The 22,685-nt window shown below is 45.9% G+C and overlaps 4 protein-coding genes across 4 annotated transcripts in view; 1 reads left to right on the plus strand and 3 right to left on the minus strand.

Annotated features, from left to right (window-relative positions):
- The window catches only part of LOC144484985 (uncharacterized), an 82,148-nt gene extending 76,484 nt beyond the window's left edge, over positions 1-5,664 (minus strand). The window contains exons 1-2 of the mRNA XM_078203311.1: positions 5,659-5,664; positions 2,653-3,220 (exon numbers count right to left, since the gene is read on the minus strand). Coding sequence (XP_078059437.1) covers positions 2,653-3,220; positions 5,659-5,664 — 574 coding nt within the window. The remainder of the gene's footprint in view (positions 1-2,652; positions 3,221-5,658) is intronic.
- Positions 1-22,685, minus strand: part of LOC144484979 (uncharacterized) — a 565,458-nt gene that overhangs the window by 288,274 nt on the left and 254,499 nt on the right. The gene's annotated exons all lie outside the window — the stretch shown is intronic.
- On the plus strand, positions 5,165-10,086 carry LOC144484996 (uncharacterized). The gene is made up of 2 exons (XM_078203319.1): positions 5,165-5,304; positions 8,636-10,086. Exon 2 carries the CDS (start codon positions 8,861-8,863, stop codon positions 9,695-9,697), a length of 837 nt encoding a protein of 278 aa, XP_078059445.1. The 5' UTR covers positions 5,165-5,304; positions 8,636-8,860; the 3' UTR covers positions 9,698-10,086.
- On the minus strand, positions 14,454-20,778 carry LOC144485003 (ER membrane protein complex subunit 4-like). Its single transcript, XM_078203330.1, has 5 exons — positions 20,595-20,778; positions 19,831-19,942; positions 19,471-19,624; positions 15,946-16,099; positions 14,454-15,205 (listed from the first exon to the last, which is right to left on the minus strand). The coding sequence occupies exons 1-5, from the start codon at positions 20,672-20,674 to the stop codon at positions 15,088-15,090; spliced, it is 618 nt and encodes a 205-aa protein (XP_078059456.1). The 5' UTR covers positions 20,675-20,778; the 3' UTR covers positions 14,454-15,087.

Below are 22,685 nucleotides of genomic sequence, written 5' to 3' on the forward strand. Positions count from 1 at the left end.
GTCAATTGGTCTGGGAGAAATCACAAATTACCCTCTGTGCTGGGCGATAAACCTGCTTTCGAAGGGACGACATTTAGCACAATTTTTATTCATTTATTATCGAATTCATTAAAATAATTGCTCGAGCTAAGAAATTGTGGATCCTAGAAGAGCGGTGTCTTATAATGTAATACTTTGTACAAAATAAAGACCATCATATTTTTCTTCTACGATTTGTTTTGAAATATTGCTGTGTGAGTTGTTATAATTCGGGTTGGAAACATTAACATTTCAAGAGAAATTTAAACACCCAGCGATTAACTGGAAAAATTACAACAGAAGATTCCAGGATTTTAAACAAAAACAAACTTTACTTTATATAAAACAAAAAAATATTAAAAACCAGCATGATCAATTATATTTTGTGAAGATTTATGCTGTAAACTCAGTTCTACTTTTCGACCCCTCTTTAGCTCTGAAGAGTCACGTGGACTCAAAACATGAACTCTATTTTCACTCACCACAGATGCTGTCAGATCTACTGAGTTTTTGCAGTATTTTTCAGCTTTTGTTTGTACTTTTTATCCCCCTCCTCCCGACACGCGCACACACACGCACACACAAGAGTTCCCTTCTATTTAACAATATAGAAACTAGAGGCAGGAATAGGTCATTTGGCCCTTTGAACCTGCTCCACCATTTATTGTGACCATGGCTGATCATCGAATTCAATATCCTGATCCCTCCCTGCCTCCCATATCTCTTGACCCTTTTAGCCCCAAGAGCTATATCTAATTTCTTCTTGAAGGTTCATTCACTTCTGTTCCTGGAACCATCCCAAAGGAATGTCAAAGCTCTCCAAGAGTCACTTTAATTCTCCTCACTTTTCCAGCTATTCTCCAAGATTTTATGGGGTCCTTCCATTAGCTTTCGACTGAATAACTTTCCTTTAAGACCTCAAAACTGTGGCCTCCTCAGTTCAAGCATGGGCTTCATTGCCTTCTTCCTGAGGGATTTAAACATTGGGAACACCCCTGATTCCTAATGACCCTCTTGGCTCCTGCTCCCATAGCTGGTTCACAGCTCCTGGTCCCACAGCTGACAGTTTCCAAGCTAACTGCAGACTGCCTGGTTTCTGTGAGAGACACCCAGAATTCCAACCAAGCTCCATCCAGAATCACTTATCCCCATGGTAACAGAGACCAATTGGGATGTCCAATAGATATTTAAATTAATTAACTTGTAATTTCAAAACCAAACATGAGGTCTGCCTGATGAGTTCACCTCTGTAACAAAGGCAGGACGATAAGTGTCAGACCCAATGGCCCTCATTTTACCGGCACGCACGCCGAGGCTAGCAGAACGGCATTCTCCATTGCCCTCAAGCGCGATCTTATGAGCCTCGGGCGGGCGGGTGTGCCGGTAAAATTCCAGCCAATGTCTCCAGGTCTCCTGCTAAAAGAGGCTGAGCCCAGCCCCCTTTTTACAGCATTAGCTGCTGTACTCTGCTCAATAAGAGTTTAAATGTCCCAAATCTTGTGTTAATTGTGCTACTTCCAGCTGATTTTCACAGTAGAAAATGTGATTTTCAGCATCTACAATAATCAAATACCCCGTGGCTGTTTTTTCTAAATCAAATTACTTGCAATCTTCTTGAATGAACATGTCAAAACTGAGGGAATTCCCTCTGTGTATTTAATTAGAAATGTCTCTCTGTGACTCAAAGAGGAAGAGTCCAGCTGTCCTTTTACAGTTCTTATCTTTCCAGCTTTGACTCCTTAAACCAACATGGGCCACACCTTGTGATTGCAAAGTCTCTTAGGGTGTTTTTACCAGATTCTCAACCCAGATTTTTCATTTAAAAAAAACTAATTCTCAAGCTCAAAGTTAATTTGTAAAACAGGAATGATTAGACAGACACAAACCTCTTCCTCAGGAAGAAATGAAAATGTATCACCATCTAAATATCCTATTTAGAATATTACAATTTTCTGTACATATTAATAACAGCCATGATCATATTGAATGGCGGAGCAGCTCAAAGCGCATCAGCCCACTGGAAGCAAAGTCATGAGATTGGTCAGTCCAGCAGAAAGAAACCCTCCGACCGTCCCACTTTGGGGAGGCGATGGCCTAGTGGTATTATTGCTAGACTATTAATCCAGAAACTCAGCTAATGTTCTGGGAACATGGGTTCGAATCCCACCATGGCAGATGGTGGAATTTGACGAAAAAATATCTGGAATTAAGAATCTACTGATGACCATGAAACCATTGTCGATGGTCAGCGTTCTTGAGGGAAGGAAATTTGTCATCCTTACCTGGTCTGGCCAACATGTGATTCCAGAGCCACAGCAATGTGACTGACACTCAACTGTCCTCTCGAGAGAAACTAGGGATGGGCAATAAATGCTGACCAGCGACACCCATGTCCCACACTGAATAAAAATAAAACTGTCAGAGTGAACATGGTTCAGTTCTGGATGTGAATAACAGCAGCAATAACAGCAGAATCCAGTCCCTGTCATCACTTGTGAACACGCTGGTATCTGAACAGATTGGATAACTGAGTGAATGCCATCCTGCACAGACCCAGTGAACGGCCTCTCCCCAACATGAAGACACTGGTGTGTCATAAGGTTGGATGAATCAATGATTGCTTTCTCACTCAGCTGAACAGCCTCTCCCTACTGTGAACTCGCTGGTGTGTCTGCAAGTGAGATAATCGATTAAATCTCTTCTCACACTCTGGACAGCTGAATGGCCTCTCCCCTGTGTGAACTCGTTCATGTCTCAGCAGGTCAGATGAAGTAGTGAATGCTTTCCCACACTCAGAGCAGGTGAACGGTCTCTCCCTGGTGTGAACTCGCTGGTGTATCTGTAGGTTGTAGGAGAGAGAGAATCCCTTTCCACATTCAGAGCAGGTGAATGGCCTCTCCCCAGTGTGAACTCGCTGGTGTGTCTGCAACTGAGATAACCGACTGAAACTCATCACACACTTGGAGCAGGTAAATGGCCTCTCCCCACTGTGAATTCGCTGGTGTATCCGGAGGTTGGAGGAGCGAGAGAATCCCTTTCCACACTGTGAACAGATGAACGGCCTCTCCCCTGTGTGAACCCGCTGGTGTGTCATTAAGTCGGATGAATTAGTAAATCCCTTTGCACACTTAGTGCAGGTGAATGGTCTCTCCCCAGTGTGACTGCGCCGATGAACTTCCAGCTCCGAGGGGAATCTGAATCCCTTCCCACAATGTCCACATTTCCACAGTTTCTCCATGGTGCCAGTGTCCTTGTATCTCTCCAGGTTTGCTGATTAGTTGCGGTTGGTGTGTGTGTATGTGTTACACCAATGTTTAAAATCTTTTCAAGTAGATAAAAGAGAGAAACATTTCTCCTGGACTCAAATGCCGATAATATTCTGGTACCAATAATCGAACAATTCTGTTAATTCTTCACTTGATGTTTCCTTTGAGATTTCAATCAGTAAATCCTTCCCTCCATTATCCTGTAAAAGGAGTTGACAAAAGTCATCACCGTCAGAGCTGGATAGAAATTCAGAACAGATAATTCTGAATATAACTGGACTAAAAACATGTGGTATACAATGCTGCATTTCTTAATTAGATAGGTGATGGGAAGGAGATTTGAGAAAACTATATTTACTCCAGATTTTAAAAGCAATCTTTTTGAATTGTAATGTCTCTTTGACTGGAACTATATAACATAACTACATGCTATAATTACAAGAATAAAACAATGAATCTTATTACCGAAACATAAATATACCAAACATATGAACACAAGCTATATCTCTGTTGTGACTAATCTAAAAAGTAAACAAATTTCCAGAAAGTTCCAATGGAATACTGAAGGACAAGGTTTCACATTTTAAAAAATACTTTACAAATCAATCTAAAACCAGCATCACTAAATCATGCAAAGAGAGAAACACTATTTGAATGCACAAGATAAATTACACTTTAAAAAGCTCAGACAATAAAAACAGGTTTCACAAAATCACAAACATTTCCCCCTCAGTATATTTGGCTCTAATTCCAGTTACAGAGTCCCACAACTCTCTGTAATTCCCAGGGGGAGAAAGAAAGTGTTTTACTCACAGCTGTTGTCCAGACGAAAAGAAATTGGTTTAGGTTGGAGGGTCACAGTTTTTTTTTAACTGGTCGGTGCAACATCGTGGGCCGAAGGGCCTGTTCTGCGCTGTAATGTTCTATGTTCTATGTTCTATAGAGGATGAAGTTTGAGTCTGTGTGTGAAGTTTGAGTCTGTGGTGAAGTTTGAGTCTGTGTGTGAAGTTTGAGTCTGTGGTGAAGTTTGAGTCTGTGGTGAAGTTTGAGTCTGTGGTGAAGTTTGAGTCTGTGGTGAAGTTTGAGTCTGTGTGTGAAGTTTGAGTCTGTGGTGAAGTTTGAGTCTGTGTGTGAAGTTTGAGTCTGTGGTGAAGTTTGAGTCTGTGTGTGAAGTTTGAGTCTGTGTGTGAAGTTTGAATCTGTGTGTGAAGTTTGAGTCTGTGGTGAAGTTTGAGTCTGTGTGTGAAGTTTGAGTCTGTGGTGAAGTTTGAGTCTGTGTGTGAAGTTTGAGTCTGTGTGTGAAGTTTGAGTCTGTGGTGAAGTTTGAGTCTGTGTGTGAAGTTGGAGTCTGTGGTGAAGCTACAAACAGAAGCTGTTCTGTTTCAAATCAAACTGCGGGACTTGGAAGAAAATGATGGGAAGCTGGCAGCCCAGCACGCAGGCGCAGAGAGCGCTGCTGAGCCGAGCTGGCCGGAGCAGGCGCACAGAGCGCTGCTCAGCCGAGCTGTCCGGAGCAGGCGCAGTGCGGCTGCCGCCAGCGGTCGCTCTCGATCTCTTTTTGGAGCAGCAGCCGCCGTAGAGAGAGGGGGGAGGGGGAGATCACCGAGCGGCTTCTCGCTCTGGCCGGAGCCGCCAGCCGGTTGCCCGGAAACCTTGGCTCGAGGAGGTGCAGAGGGAGGGGAACAATGGGTGGGGGCGGGGCTCCCGTGTCCGCTCGCCCGGGCCTGCGCACTGGAACCCGAGGATGTCACTGCGGTGCAGACTGATTCCTATTGGCTGATATAGGCAGGCCTCCATTGACATCACAATGCGGAAGTTGTCCAATGAGCTTCAGAGTGAAACTTCCTCCTCTGGACAACATCAGGGAGGAAATCAATGTTTCCCCCTTTCCATTTCTTTTCTCATTCTGGGGGAAATTGGGGACTCGCAGCAACTGAAGGGAGAGGAAGTGAATTCAGGGAGGCTGCAGACTGGAACTATTACAGACGAACATCGGAATTAGGAGCAGGACGAGACCCAGGTATCTTTTTCTTTCTCTCTCTCAGATATTGACATCTTTTGGCTCCCTCAGGTTGTCACATTTATTTATCTAACAAGATAACCTCTTACCTAATGTTCACAATTAAAGGCGGAGAAGACTGTTTAAATGAACAGTAAATTCACTGGGACAGAGATATGTTTAATGTAGTTATATGGTACGTGCTGTGTTATTTATGATTCCCTATTTCTTGTCTTGACATATAAAAGGCACTGTGTCAACATTGCCTATTTCCACTGATGGAGACATTCCAACATAGAAGGAATCCATTTGGCAACTCAAATCCATGCCAACCCTCTGTGGAGCAATTCAGTCAGTCCCATTCCCTCTCTGTACTCCCATTCCCATGAGTTTCACATCACAATGGAATGGATGAGAATTCCAGATGAGCTGAGACTGGGGTGGAGTCGGGTGATGTTACTGAGGTGGAAATAGTGATGATGATGTGGATGTGTGGCTGGAAGCTCATCTTGGGGTGAAATATTTCACCAGGGTTGTGAACAGCCTGTTTCAGGTCAGACATGTTTGTGATTTATATAAACGATCTGGAAGAAGGTGCAACTGGGGTGATCAGTAAGTTTGCGGACGACACAAAATTGGCAGGACTTACAGATAGTGAGGAATCATAGAAACCCTACAGTGCAGAAGGAGGCCATTCGGCCCATCAAGTCTGCACCGACCACAATCCTACCCAGGCCCTACCCCCACATATTTACCCGCTAACCTACGCATCTCAGGACTCTAAGGGGCAATTTTTAACCTGGCCAATCAACCTAACCCGCACACCGTTGGACTGTGGGAGGAAACCGGAGCACCCGGAGGAAACCCACGCAGACACGAGGAGAATGTGCAAACTCCACACAGACAGTGACCCGAGCCGGGAATCGAACCCAGGACCCTAGAGCTGTGAAGCAGCAGTGCTAACCACTGTGCTACCATGCCGCTCCTTAGAGGAGCATTGTCAGAAGCTACAGAAGGATATAGATAGGCTGGAAATTTGGGCAAAGAAATGGCAGATGGAGTTCAATCCTGATGAATGCGAAGTGATGCATTTTGGTAGAAATAATGTAGGGAGAAGCTATACGATAAATGGCAGAACCATAAAGGGTGTAGATACGCAGAGGGACCTGGGTGTGCAAGTCCACAGATCCTTGAAGGTGACGTCACAGGTGGAGAAGGTGGTGAAGAAGGCATATGGCATGCTTGCCTTTATAGGACGGGGCATAGAGTATAAAAGTTGGGGTCTGATGTTGCAGATGTATAGAATGTTGCTTCGACCACATTTGGAATACTGCATCCAGTTCTGGTCGCCACACTATCAGAAGGACGTGGAGGCTTTGGAGAGAGTACAGAGGAGGTTTACCAGGATGTTGCCTTGTATGGAGGGGCTTAGTTATGTGGAGAGATTGGGTAAACTGGGGTTGTTCTCCCTGGAAAGACGGAGGATGAGGGGAGACTTAATAGAGGTGTATAAAATTATGAAAGGCATAGATAGGGTGAACGGTGAGAAGCTTTTCCCCAGGTCGGTGGTGACGTTCACGAGGGGTCATAGGTTCAAGGTGAAGGGGGGGAGGTTCAACACAGATATCAGAAGGATATCTGGCCAGGCAAGGTGGTGGAGGCAGACACACTGGGAACGTTTAAGACTTATCTAGATAGTCATATGAACGGAGTGGGAATGGAGGGATACAAAAGAATGGTCTAGTTTGGACCAGGGAGCGGCACAGGCTTGGAGGGCCGAAGGGCCTGTTCCTGTGCTGTATTGTTCTTTGTTAGAACCATAGAAAATTACAGCTCAGAAACAAGCCTTTTGGCCCTTCTAGTCTGTGCCGAACCATTTTTTGCCTCGTCCCACTGACCTGCACTTGGACCATATCCCTCCACACCCCTCTCACCCATGAACCCGTCCAAGTTTTTCTTAAATGTTAAAAGTGACCCCACATTTACCACTTTATCCGGCAGCTCATTCCACACTCCCACCACTCTCTGCATGAAGAAGCCCCCCCTAATATTCCCTTTAAACTTTTCTCCTTTCATCCTTAACCCATGCCCTCTGGTCTTTTTCTCCCCTCGCCTCAGTGGAAAAAGCTTGCTTGCATTCACTCTATCTATACCCATCAAAATCTTATACACCTCTATCAAATCTCCCCTCAATCTTCTACGCTCCAGGGAATAAAGTCCCAACCTATTCAATCTCTCTCTGTAACTCAGCTTCTCAAGTCCCGGCAACATCCTTGTGAAACTTCTCTGCACTCTTTCAACCTTATTTATATCCTTCCTGTAACTCGATGACCAAAACTGTACACAATACTCCAAATTTGGCCTCACCAATGCCTTATATAACCTTACCATAACACTCCAACTTTTATACTCGATACTCCGATTTATAAAGGCCAATGTACCAAAGGCACTCTTTACGACCCTATCCACCTGTGATGTCACTTTTAGGAAATTCTGTACCTGTATTCCCAGATCCCTCTGTTCAACTGCACTCTTCAGAGTCCTACCATTTACCCTGTACGTTCTACTTTGGTTTGTCCTTCCAAAGTGCAATATCTCACACTTGTCTGCGTTAAATTCCATTTGCCATTTTTCAGCCCATTTTTCTAGTTGGTCCAAATCCCTCTGCAAGCTTTGAAAACCTTCCTCACTGTCCACGACACCTCCAATCTTTGTATCATCAGCAAACTTGCTGATCCAATTTACAACATTATCATCCAGATCATTGATATAGATGACAAACAACATGTTCTTTGACATGTTGCCAGGAAGAGGGATAGAGTTGTTGGCAAGCGAGTGGAGTTTGGAGAGGGGACTGAAGACAGTGGGTTCAGTCTTCCCAGTATTTATATGAAAGAAATTTCTGTTTGTTTAGTACTGGAAGTCAGATAAGTCAGGATGGTGTGTGAGTTGGGGGAACTCTGAGGTGATGGTGTTTATACCCATCTGCTATCTCGGTCCTTCTCGTTGGTGGAGTTGAGGGTTTGTGAGATTCTGTCAAAGTTCTTGTCAAGTTGTAGATGTATAAAATCCCTTGCCTTCACCACGGCCACTCCTACTTCTCTCTATCTCCTTCCAAAGTGCCGAAAGAGTCTTATGTAGACCCAGGCTGTGTGGCAGGTTTCATTCCCTGAAGGATATCAGTGAACCAGTTGGGTTTGTATGACAATCCAGCAGCTTTCTTGGTTACCCTTTCCTCACGGCAGCCCCACAAATTAGCAGATTCATTCAGCTCAATTACACAACCCACCTTTGTGTTTTTGTGGTGGGTTCTTTCTCACTCACTTTTTTCTGTTTTAAATCAATTTCACAGGGTTTTACAAGAAGAAGATTTGCAGTTGAGAAACTGAAACAAAACATGATATCAGAACCTGATGAGTCGGCCAATTTATTGTAACCTGAATATCATTGTATTTTGAAATTGGAAGAAAAAAGCACCGTTCACAGTGGAGAGAAACTGTACATATGTTCTGTTTGTGGACAAGACTTCAACCAATCATCTGGCCTTTGGGAACATAATTGCAGTCACAACAGGGAGATGGCATGGAAGTGTGAGGATTGTGGGAAGGAATTCAATTACCCATCCCTGCTGGAAACTCATCGACGCAGTCACACTGGGGAGAGGCCATTCATCTGCTCTCAGTGTGGGAAGGGATTCACTCAGTTATCCAGCTTACATATACACCAGAGGACTCATGCTGAGGAGAGGCCGTTTACCTGCTCCCAATGTGGGAAGGGATTCAATCAGTCATCCAATCTAGCAACACACCAGCGAGTTCATACCGGGGAGAAACCGTTCACCTGCTCTGAATGTGGGAAGGGATTTTCTCACTCATCCACTCTGCTGATACACCAGCGAACTCACACTCAGGAGAGGCCATTCACTTGCTCCCAGTGTGGGAAAGGATTTGCTGACTCATCTACTTTGTTGAAACACCAGCGAGTTCACACTGGGGAGAGGCCATTCACCTGTTCCCAGTGTGGAAAGGGATTTGCTCAGTCAGCCACCTTGTTCACACACCAGCGAATTCACACTGGGGAGAGGCCATTCACCTGCTCTGTGTGTGGGAAAGGATTCAGTCGGTCATCAACTCTGCTGACACACCAGCGAGTTCACACTGGGGAGAAACCATTCATCTGCTCTGTGTGCGGGAAAGGATTCAATCACTCATCCAACCTAGCAATACACCAGCGAATCCACACAGAGGAGAGACCATTCACCTGCTCTGTGTGTGAGAAGGGATTCAATCAGTCGTCTAAACTAGCAATACATCAGCGGGTTCACACTGGGGAGAGGCCATTCACCTGCTTGCAGTGTGGGAAGGGATACGTTACCTCGTTGAATCTTCTGACGCACCAGCGAATTCACAACTAACTATTGTAATTGGATTTAAAATTAGGGAGAAACCATGAAAATGTGCAGACTGTGAGGAGAGTTTCAGTTACCTGTCAGAGCTGGAAGCACCGGGGGCTGTTTGAAGATGGAGGGTTTCTACAAGCTGCTCTAAGATTTGTCTTCTCTCTGAAACTTCAGGACAGTCTATACTCATTATAGCAAGTATATTTATGGTTTCTAACTGTAATTGAAGTGGGATCTACATCTCTGAGGAATGTTGCATATTTGGAACTGAAATTGTGCTAAATTAGAAATTAAAGTTGTTTCCTTTCACTTTTAAATATTGTTCAACTGTTAATAGTTAAGCTGCTTCATTTTTTGGAATTATATTTAAGCTGTTGTTAAATAAAGTTTGTTTTACCATGAAAGATTCCTAATTTGTCAGTGGAATTACTCCTGGAGTGAAGCATCCGATCCTCACATTTATGCCAAAATAGAAAAATTTGTTTGGATCTAATCTGGCTTCCTAACATAATTTATGGGTTCTGGTCCAGGACACTTTTGGAAGGGATTCACTCCATAATCTACCCTCCAACCACCCCCGCTTCACTCTGGGGAGAGACCTTTTAAATGCCCAGACTGTGAGAACTGCTATAAAAGCTGTAGAGAACTGATGTCTCATCAACGTGTTCACATTGATGAGAGACCATTCAGCTGCTTTTACTGTGAGACAGGGTTCAGGGAATCATTCCAACTCCCTGTACACCAGCGAGTTCACACTGGGGAGAGGCTATTCACCTGCTCTGAGTTTGAGAAGAGATCCACTCAGTTTTGAGATTCGATTTCCAGTATCTGCAGTATCTTATTTTGATCTGATTTTTTGTTTGATTTATTATTGTTGCATGGATTGGGATACAGTGAAAAGTATTGTTTATTGTGCGCTTTGCAGACAAAACCTACCGTCCCGGCATTTTCTGTTTTAGTTCCTTTTGAAGGGTTCTCCCTCTCTCCTCCATCCTCACCGACAACAGCAAGTCTGAGGAGCTCATGGAGCTCCTTTGTCACTAAGATTGAGACAGTCTGATCAGCTGCCTCTGCTGTTTCCCTCGCTTCCATTGGGTCAAACTGTGTCTAACAATTTGCCCAACCCTAAACTCATCTTTCTTTAGTTTCTCTCTGTCAAGCAGTCGATTTAGTAACCTATATTTTTATTGTTGGATATTAGAAATAAGATATACATTTAAGTGAGTTTAATTCGGTGTTTCTGTGTACAGAAGGGTTAAAACTTTCATAGATTAATGTTAAATAAAGGTGTTTGCATGTATGGGGTTTTGGTTTCATTTCAAACTGTGCCTGTATTGTGTTCAGAGAGTTTACAATGTGAAAACACACATAAGGAAAGACTAGGTAAGGAAAGACTTGGCAACCAGTGGCCATTTTGGGTCAGAAATAATTTTTGAGTTAGCTGAAGAGGAAACTGCCAGAACCATTAGGCAGAACAATGGAGTAAGGGCAAGAAAGAAAGTCCCAGAAGTTGAAGAACAGATAGTTCTAGAAACCAGGGAATGAAAAAAGTCTGAGGAAAGCTGAAGTCAAAGGGAATCTGAACAAGATACTGTTCCCTGAAATTAAAGAAAGGGGGAGAGAGAGGCTTCCAGTTAAAGGCAACACACATGGTGAAGTTGGCTGGCAAAAAGCCAGACTCTGAAGTAATCCGAAGGTTGGGACTTTGGTACCACCTGTGAAACAGTGGTGTTCTGTTGATATGGCTGGGTACCTGAGAGATTGTGTGGAAGCTTGAGTGCATGTGATAATCTGAGGCAGAAGAATAGTGAAAGGAGAGATTGAAATCCTGGAAGTGGATCCTTGCTGAAAAGATCTGAGAGAGTGCGTTGTTTGGGAGAACATTTTTGAGAGTGGATCTGATTGATGAAAATTTCTGTGCACCAATTTCAATGACAATGTTGTAATTTGTAATTTTACACATGACAGAATCTCAGTGTGATTACTCAGCATCAGGTTATACTCTGACCGGTGCAGTGCAAATGGTGGAACTTACTGATCAAGAACCGGTCAGAGATTACATTGAATCACAGAGAATTCTCTCATTCTTGGGCGACATGGTGACACAGTGGTTAGCGCTGCTGACTCACAGTGCCAGGGTCCCAGGTTCGAATCCCGGCTTGGGTCACTGTCTGTGTGGAGTTTGCACATTCTCCCCGTGTCTGCATGGGTTTGCTCCGGTTTCCTTCCACAGTCCAAAGGTGTGTGGGTTAGGTGGATTGGCCATGCTAAATTGCCCTGAGTGTCAGGGGGGCTAGCTAGGGTAAATGCACGAGGTTATGGGGAAAGGGCCTGGGTGGGATTGTGGTGGGTGCAGACTCAATGGGCCGAATGGCCTCCTTCGACACTATAGGGATTCTATGAATATCCAGACCAGAAAGACATTGTTCGGTTTAACTAGTCTGTGCTGGTGTTTATATTTCATACAAGACACCTCCCATTCCATCTCCCTCATTTCAGCCTTTCAGCTCATCTTTCTAATCTCCTTTCCCTCACGTACTCATCACATTTTCTTTTTAAATGATGAGTTGTCCAGCTAGTTCCTGTGGCAGTGAATTTCACATTGTGATCAATCTCTGAGTATAGATGGTGAGTGACTTGGAGGGGAACGTGCAGGTGATGATGTTCCCATGCATTTGCTGCCCTTCTCCAAGGTGCTCGAGGTTGCGGGTTTGCAAGATGCTGTCAAAGAAGCCTTGGTGAGTGCTTGCAGTGCATCTTGTAGGTGGTACACCTCCAGCTGCCATGTGAGTCAATGTTGGAGGGAGTAGATGTTTGTAGAAGGATTGCCAATCAAGCTGCTTTGTCTTGGATGGTGTTGAGCTTCCTGAGTTGTTGGAGCTGCACTAATTCAGAAAATTGGAGCTTATTCAATTAGACACAAGAGTTGTGCCTTGTAGATGCTGGAGTTTGGGGAGAAGGATTAAACAGACCTTTTAGTGGAAAATTCACCTGATCTGGCCCAGACACCACGAGGAGATGGAAATGGGATGTGTTATGATTCTCAATTGAAACCCTACCCAACTGAAAAGGTGAACATTGAAGACTCGAACACGGAGGGAGGGATGTCTGTTAGTGTTCTTCAGCAGTGGAAGTGGGGATCAGGATTGCGCTGGAAGAACAGGAGTGATGGTGAAATGAGTCAGCAAATAGGGAACGGTTATTTAACCACCAGCTCAGGTTACTGAAGCCTGAATATTGTGGGAGAGAAAAGGTGAGAGTGTTGCAGAGTTTAAAGTGGAACAAGAGAGCTTTAAGCTGGTGGAGTCAGTGAAATCTGAGTCTCGGTTTTGTCTCCTGTCATTTCATGGAGGCCCCGTTTTGCTGAAACCAATCGAGAAAACGCTGGAAAATCTCAGCAGGTCTGGCAGCATCTGTCAGGAGAGAAAAGAGCTGACGTTGATGACCCTTTGTCAAACCCTTTTCTCTTTTGGTTTCAGATTCCAGTATCTGCAGTAATTTGCTTTTATCCCATTTTGCTGAAACTCTTTATTTCCACAGTTACAGAATCAGTGAAAAGACATTGCACATTCTTCACAGCAGCATCAAACTCACACTGACTGTTTCCTCACTCACCTCGAGGTTATCGATTCGCCTCCGGCCTCTTCCGTTCACTCCTGCTTCGGGTGTGGTCTCAGAATGGGGAGGGGACGGATTAGTGACCACCTCCCCGCACCCCCCTCCCCCCACAAACACACACAAAGAGGAACGACTCAAACACAATCATTAAATAAAGTGAACACACGCACGCACACACCAAACGTGTATGTGCTCGCACACAGGTACACACACACACACATGAACTGAAATGCGTGTACACCCACATAGACACACACTCACTCATAGACACAAGCGTGCCTGCTCACAGACAAAGTCGTAGAATTCCTACAGGGCAGAAGAGACCATTCAGCCCTTTGAGTCTGCACTGACTCTCTGACAGAGCATCTTACCCGGGCCCTATTCCCGTAACCCCATATATTTACCCCACTAATCACTCTGATCTACATATTTTGTGACATAAAGCAGCAATTTAGCATGGTCAATCCACCTAACCAGCACATATTGAAGTTTGGGAGGAAACCAGAGCCTCCGGAGGAAACCCATGCAGACACGGGGAGAACATGCAAACTCCACACAGACACAGGGGCGGCACAATGGGGAGCACTGCTGCCTCACAGCACCAGGGACCTGAGTTCAAATCAAGCCTCAGGTTGTGTGAAATTGGTGCATTCTCCCCGTGTCTCTGAGAGTTTCCTCCAGTTGCTCCGGTTTCCACCCACACTCCAAAGACGTGTGATTGAGGTGGATTGGCCGTGCTAAATTGCCCCTTAGTGTCGGGGATATGATCAGTGTAAATACGTGGGGTTATGGGGATAGGGCCTGGGTGGGGATGTTGTTGGTGCAGGCTCGGTGGGCCGATTGGTCTCTTTCTGCACTGTCGGGATTCTATGATTTATCCAAGGCTGGAATCGAACCCAGGGCCCTGGCGCTGTGAGGCAGCAGTGCTAACCACTGTGCCACCATGCTGCCCAGGTGGGCACACAGACAGCTGCACACACTACACTGTCAATCACCTGCCTCCAGCTGTCAGTGCGGAGGAAGTGAAACCAAGCTCCCCCCCTCCTCACTCACTGCTGTGTCAGGTGGATAGTAAAATCCCACGACAATTACTGGATGGAGCGAAGGAGAGCTCCCGCTGGTTTCCGAGGGTCGATCTTTATCCTTCAAACAGCCTAACATTTGGTGGTTATCTGACAGTTTGTGGGATCTGCTGTGTGCAGTGCCTGCCGGGTTTCCCAGGTGAACAGCAGTGACTGTGTTTGGGAAACAGGAAGCTGCTGTGTTGATTCAGAGCGCTCTGGAACAGCCCAGAACAAGCACAGGAGCTAAATCATTCCCTCCTTTCGATGTTCCCTCCTGCCGTTCTGTGGGAAGAGATGGTGACTGCACAGCAAGATCCCACAAGGCACAATGCAACACACAGCCAGGGAACTTAATTTCAGAGACGGTTTGAGGGACCCCTGGGAGAACCTGTTACAGCAGCTCGAATCTCAGGAACAGGTTACACAAACCTGTGACCTTCTGACCTGGGTGAGAGAGAGAATGAGAGGCACCAGGATAAGCTGGGAATGACTGATCCAGGAACCTCCAGTCCCATCGTCAACCCCAACAGGTCCCTTATCCGAGGCTCAGCAAAGGGGGTCAACATGATAAACAACTGAATCCCCAGTGAAAAAATACACAGTCCCTGCTGTCAATATCTCCGGCCATTCCACATCGGTCACAGGTACACGGGCCAGTGTCTATCTCTGTGTGTGTGTGGGGGGCAGTGATGGGAGGGCATGTTACCTACAGAAAGCCTGGTCTCAGGTTAGCCAGACGGCAGGTTGTGTCCGGTGTCGATCGTCCTCGGGCCGTGTCTCAGTGAGCGACAGGAGAGTGGGACCATCACAGGACCAGGCCCCCGCCTGTGTTCTCCACTCTCTGTGTGAAAGGAGAAGGTGGTAAGAATCAGAGTGGGAATAGCTTCTGTTGAGCCTGCTCCACTATTCATCATCAACCTCACCTCCACTTTCCCCGCACTCCTCCCCATGCCTCAATTCCCAAAGATATCCCCACTTTCCCCACACTCCTCAATTCCCAAAGATATCCCCACTTTCCCTGCAGTCTTCCCTCATCCCATAATTCCCAAAGATATCCCCACTTTCCCCGCACTCCTCCCCATTCTTCAATTCCCAAAGATATCCCCACTTTCCCCGCACTCCTCCCCATGCCTCAATTCCCAAAGATATCTCCACTTTCCCCACACTCTTCCTCCTATCTCTCAATTCCCAAAGACATCCCCACTTTCCCTGCACTCTTCCCCCATCCCTCATTTGTTTTTGTTCAATTGTGGGATATGGCCGTCTCTGACTGGCCAGCATTTATTGCCCATTCCTAGTTGCCCGAGGGCTGTTGAGAGTCAACCACGTTGCTGTAGCTCTGGAGTCACATGTAGGCCAGACCAGGTAAGGGCGGCAGATTTCCTGTGGTTGACTCTCAACTGCCCTCCAAGAGCAACGAGGGATGGACAATAAATGCTGACCAGCCAGTGGTGCCCATATCCCACGAATGAATAAAAAGAATTGGGCCCAATCTACTCAACCTCTCAGGCTCCACAGCCCTGAATGGTTTCCTCTTCCTATTTTCCTGGCTCCCCCTCACATACAGAGTGCGGATCTCACCTGGGGCGGCTGGATGAATGCCAGCCAGTCAGAGGCGTGTGTGGGCAGCAGCCCCATTGCCTGGCACTTGTAGATGGCCAGGGCCAACCCCAGCAGGTTGCCGATGAAGTAGATGAGACGCTGCAGCCGGTGCTGATTCGAATTCCCCAGGACCCTAAAGAATGAGAGCGAGAATGGAAAAGCAGGAAGTTCAGGAACATGTGAGAACCTTTCCTCATAACACAACACATCCATTTTAGGTATCAGCGTCTGGTAAACCGTCTCTGAACTGTCTCCAGCATACTTGCACACTTCCTTAAATAAGGTGACCAATACTGCACACAGTACTCCAGATGTGGTCTCACTAGTGACCTGTACAACTGAAGCATAACCTCCCTAGTTCTGTATTTAATTCCCATCACAATGAATGATAACATTCTATTAGTTTTCCTAATTACTTGCTGTACCTGCATATTAGCCTTTTGTGATTTATGCACTCAGACACCCAGATCTTGATCAATTGGGCCAGTGGGCTGACGAATGGCAGATGGAATTTAATTTAGACAAATGCGAGGTGATGCATTTTGGTAGATTGAACCAGGGCAGGACTTACTCAGTTAATGGTAGGGCGTTGGGGAGAGTTACAGAACAAAGAGATCTAGGGGCACATGTTCATAGCTCCTTGAAAGTGGAGTCACAGGTGGACAGAGTGGTGAAGAAGGCATTCGGCATGCTTGGTTTCATTGGTCAGAACATTGAATACAGGAGTTCGAATGTCTTGTTGAAGTTGTACAAGACATTGGTAAGGCCACACTTGCAATACTGTGTGCAGTTCTGGTCACCCTATTATAGAAAGGATATTATTAAACTAGAAAGAGTGCAGAAAAGATTTACCAGGATGCTACCGGGACTTGATGGATTGAGTTAAAAGGAGAGGATAGATAGACTGGGACGTTTTTCTTTGGAGCGTAGGAGGCTGAGGTGTGATCTTATAGAGGTCTATAAAATAATGAGGGGGCACAGATCAACTGGACAGTCAATATCTTTTCCCAAAGGTAGGGGAGTCTAAAACTAGAGGGCATAGGTTTAAGGTGAGAGGGGAGAGATACAAAAGTGTCCAGAGAGGCAATTTTTTCACACAGAGGATGGTGAATGTCTGGAACAAGCTGCCAGAGGTAGTAGCAGAGGCAAGTACAATTTTGTCTTTAAAAAAGCATTTAGATAGTTACGTGGGTACGATGGGTTTAGAGAGATATGGGCCAAATGCGGGCAATTGGGATTAGGTTCGGGATTTTAAAAAAGGAAGGGCGGCATGGACAAGTTGGGTCGAAGGGCCTGTTTCCATGCTGTAAACCTCTATGACTCGATCTCTCTGAATCTCTGAGCTCTGCAATCTCTCAAAATTTAGACAAAATGCTTCTTTTTCATTCTTCCTGCCGAAATGGACAATTTCAAATTTGCCCACATTCTACTCCATTTACCAGATATTTCCCCACTCACTTAACCTTTCTATCTTTCTGTACTCTCTGTATGTCCGCTTCACAACTTACTTTCCATCTATCTGTGTGTCATCGGCAAATTTGCCAAACATCCCTTCATCCAGTCATTCATATAAATTTGATTCCTTGCCCCAAATTTGATTCCTTGTCCACTATTTAGTTTAAAACCGTCTCTATTTTCCTCATCATGGGGTTCGCAAGAACACCGGCCCCAGCACAGTTCAGGTGTTGACTGTCCCAATGGCACAGATCCCACTTTACCCAGTACTGATGTCAGTGTCCCATGAACCAGAACCCACCTCCCACACCAGTTAGGGCGGCACAGTGGTTAGTACTGCTGCCGCACAACACCAGGGACTCGGTTCTATACTGGCTTAGAATCCCTACAATTCAGAAGGAGGCCATTCAGCCCATCGCTTCTGCACCGACCATAATCCCACCCCAGCCCTATCCCTGTAACACAACGTATTTACTCTGTTAGTCCCCCTGACACTATGGGACAACGAACCATAGCCAATCAATTTAACCCGCACATCTTTGAACTGTGGGAGGAAACCGGAGGACCCGGAGGAAAACCACGCAGACAGACAGAGAACATGAAAACTCCACACACACGGTCACTCGAGGCTGGAATTGAACCTGGGTCCCTGCCGCTGTGAGGCAGCAGTGCTAACCACTGTGCCACCCCTTGGGTCACTATCTGTGCAGAGTTTGCACGTTCACCCTGTATCTGTGTGGGTTTTCTCCGGGTGCTCCGGTTTTCTCCCAGTCTGAAAGACGTGCTGGTTAGGTGCACTGGCCACGCTAAATTCTCCCTCAGTGTACCCGAACATGTACTGGAGTGTGGCGACTCGGGGATTCTCACAGTAACTTCATTGCAGTGTTAACGTAAGCCTACTTGTGACACTAATAAATAAACTTTAACGCAGCCTTTCAGTCACGCATTCATCCCTCCGATCTGATCTGTCCTATACCTATTAGCATGTGGCTCAGGTAATAATTCAGAGATTATAACCATTGAGGTTCTGCTTCTTAATTTAGTGCTTAGGTCCTCATATCGACACTGAAAACCTCCTTCTTTATCTCTGTTGTTTATACCTACATTGACGACGACAACTGGAACCTTCCCCTCCCCACTGAAAGTTCCTCTCCAGCCCTGATCAGATGTCCTGAACCCCGGCCCCAGACAGGCACCACAGCTGCCTTGATTCACATTCTTTGCTGCAGAGAATGTGCCAATCCCTCTGACTATACTGTCCCCCATTATCACTGCATTCCTTTTTGCTCCCCTCACTAGAATGGCTTCCTGTACCACAGTGCCATGGGTAATTGGTTCATCCATCCTGCAGCTCCCATTCATCCAAACAAGCTGAAAATACCTCAAACTGGCTGGACAATGTTAAAGGCTAAGGCTCCTGTCTGTGAGTTCCCTTATCTGCCTCACTCTCCTGTTCCTGACCACTGACCAAATCAGCAGACCCTGGGCCAAGAGGTGTGACTGCTGCCTGATACAAAGAATCCAGGTAACTTTCCCCCTCCCTGATGCATTGCAGTGTCTGTAGTTCAGCCTCCAGCTCATAAACTCTGAACCAGAGCTGCTTGAACTTCACTTACTGCAGACATGGTTGCCCTGGATCAAACTGACAGCCAGGAGCTCCCACATGCTGCAGCTGTGACACATCTTTAATGTGTGCAAATAAACTGTTTAATTATTTTACCTAATTACATATTTTATTTTTGTTTTCAAGTATTTTAGTTTTTAAGTATTTTATTAACCTTACCACCAGTTGCTGTACTATTTTAATCCTTAAGAATAGAATAAACCGTAGTCACTTAGCAGATCCTCACCAAAAATCTAGCTTCTTCTCCTGTAGAAGAGTAAGATCACTTCCTGACGGCTGAGAAAGTTAGAAAGCAAAACAGCACCTCTTTCCCTTTCTTCTCTAACTCCCTTAATTACCCAACTCCCAGAACTCTATTCTAAGCTACATTCAAGTGATGCCGGTTCAGAGCTGTTTCTGAGCTGCAGATTCGATACAATACTCACTTGCAGACATGGACATCAAGGCCTGTATAGGTCTCCAGGCCATCATGCACACCATCATGATAGGGAGGATGGAGATGGTGTTGCCAGCCATGTATATGATGAACAGATTCATGGGCAGCTGTTTCAATGGGCCCAAGGCGATGTCCCAGCAGCGCTAAAAACAGAAAGTGAGCAGGGTATCAATAAAGGGGGCCGGTTAGGGGAGGCCATATACTGATCTTATACCCAGGCCTTGAAGTAAGCATGATGATTAACCCTTTATCACACAGGCTGCTGTGGTTCACCAAGGTACTTCACCACCGTGGACAAACCAGGGGCGTTGTCAGTCACACACTAAAGACACATTCAAATCCAACTTACTTTCTCAACCAGGATCCGGTCTGTTTCTTGGACACAGATGTCTGGCAGCTGTTTGTCTGAATATGCGACTGGGTACATGGAGTCTCTCTGGCCACACTGTTGATCACGGCTCCTGTGAGAAACAGAAAACACAAATTGGTCACCCTTTCAAGACCTTATTTAAAGAGGGAGTCTCTCTGTTGAGAACCCCAACGTGGTGGCAATAGTGCCAGCATGAACTAAAGCTTGGGCAAACCTCGGACACACACTGCCGTTGTGTCCATTGAACTGCCAGGGGAATGGAGAGATGCAGAAGTGGATTAGTGTCAATTGATAATCAGGGTGCCAATCCGCTTGCCCTCCATTTAGGGACAAAGTGACAAATCACCAGATGTACCAAATTGTATCTTGAAAACAAACACTGCGGGACATTGAGAGAGATCCAGTTCAGCACCCGGCCCTGGAAACGAGCAATCGTTCCTCCAACCACCACCGCAGTTGGCACCTGATCAGGTGGAGGGGCCGAAACCAAAAGGGCATCTCAGGGTCATGACCTGGGGAAAAGATGCCAAGTGGGGTCTGAGTGATTTCTGGGGGATTTGAGGGGCTGCTTTGTGCTGAGGAGCTCGGTGAGGGGTAAAAGAGGCGTGAAAAACCCGGGGTTGGGAAGTTTTGGGTTGGTGCCACATCCCCGGGTCAGTGTGCGATGGCCTCCCCTCAGGAGAGACGGGCTGACCCGGCTTGCCTCCTACTCGAGCCCCCGGCTTCCCGCGCGGCCTCCGCACCTGCTGCTGCCGCTCAAGTTAAGCTCGAGGGTCCACTTGTGCCAGCGCGCGCCGTGGACAAGCCCCGCCCCTGCCGCCATGACAACGCCGCCGACCGTTAACCGCCCCCCGCTTTCAAATCTGATTCAGATCAAGAGAAGAAGCCGCACGCTTCCGTCAACAAAACACTCCCGCTGCAATGCGCATGTGCGATCCCAAACGCCTCAGCGTTCTGCGTGCACCGCCCTGCGTGCACCGCCCAAAGCCCCGCCCCCACATCGTCGTCATCTTTGTTCGGGGCACATCTGTTCCGACTCTTCACCTTCTGGCCAAATGGAGCACGTTTGCCCCGATGGACATCACTTAATGTCAGAGATATTTGCAATATTGAGTCCAGATGACCCTTTGTCAAAGCAAAAAGACATAGAAAGTGGAAGATATTTATACTGCAGGGTGAGGGAATGAAACCAGGGGAAAATACTGCTAATGGTTGTGATGCGCGATATATCACACGGGAGGCAAGATGTACTCGGGAAATAAAGGCTTTTATTGCCAACAATAACAGAGCTACTATATACAATATACAATCTCAGACTACAGGGTCACCAGGCAGAGCAGTGACCTTTATACCTCTCCCAGGAGGCGGAGCCAACTGGGGTGTACCATAGGACTATATTAACAGGTAGAACAGCCCAACCCTAACCCCAACAGTAACATATCTACAGACTCATAGTACTGGCCATACCATGGCTCAGCACTCCTGGTGGCAACCAACAATGGATCACCACAGGTTGTCCACATTCTCTCTGTGGACAGCCATTACAGCACCAGGGACTCAGGTTTGTTTCTCGGCTTGGGGTGACTGTGTGGAGTCCGCACGTTCTCCAGGTGCTCCTGTTTCCTCCCACACATCATCTTTTTCTTCTCATGAAAATTCAGTATTTCCGATCGCTCTGAATAAATTTTGAGGTTCAAGTCAGAGCGAATAAATAAAAGCAAAAATCTGTGGATGCTGGAATCTGAAACAAAAACTGATAATGAACCCCTGTTCATTATTCAACATTTAACATCAATACATTTATTTATTCTGCAAGTCCTCATTCTGAATTGAATATCTCTGACATATGCAGCATTGAATTGCAACTATGACTGGCCAACAAAACAGATCGAGTCACTGGTTAATGCACACCCCATGCTTATTTGAGATTGACCACAGTCAGTTTATCAACAAAATCAAATATGTTTAATGGGAAGAGATTTAAGAATGATCAGTTAGTTTATTCTGGGTGTGAAATATGCTGGCGCCTAAATCCCATTCATCTATCGGAAAGTCCAGTAGATCTGCAGTGAGCCTCGATTCCCTCAACAGCATGAATGGTTTTCCCTATATTATTATGAAAACGATTTTAAAAAGATGTTTCTGTGCAATGTGCACCACTTCCTCTAGTTCAGTTACAGTATCACTTGTGTCTGTCTTTATGAGCACACACTACGATTAGACATGTTTCATGGATTGAACAAGTTGCTAATATATGCACGGTGTCAAAATACAAACATTTCTTTCCTGCAATGACATCTTAAAATGCAGCATTTCTGATTTTCCTGAAAGCATTTGAGACCGAGGTCAAAACAAAGATAACATGGCGACAACATTGAGAATTGGATAATGTTCAGCAAATAACCAAAATCATGCATACTTCCTGAAATGATAAAGTTTCTGTCTGGTTTTGAACCAGAGACTTCTTACGCGTTAGGCAAACATGATAACCACTACACTACAGAAACTACCAGCAGTTAGGTGCAGCCAATCGACCTGTCTGCAAGGTTCAACTCTGCTGTGTTGCCGCAGGTTCTCATGGTTACACTATCCACCAGTATCTATTACAAGCCCACCAACTCCAACAACTATCGTGACTGCAGCTCTTCACACCCACATCCTGAAACGACTCCATCCCATTCTCTTCATTCTTTCGTCTCCGCTGCATCTGCTCTGATCTTACCACTTTCCTAAATAGCATTGCAGATATGTCTTTCTTCTTCACCAGTTGTGGTTTTCCACCCAACGTTGTTGACAGGGCTCTTGCCCCTGTCCACCCATCCCCCGAGCCACTG

Source organism: Mustelus asterias, unplaced genomic scaffold, assembly GCF_964213995.1.
Source record: "Mustelus asterias unplaced genomic scaffold, sMusAst1.hap1.1 HAP1_SCAFFOLD_150, whole genome shotgun sequence".
Lineage (NCBI taxonomy): Eukaryota > Metazoa > Chordata > Chondrichthyes > Carcharhiniformes > Triakidae > Mustelus > Mustelus asterias.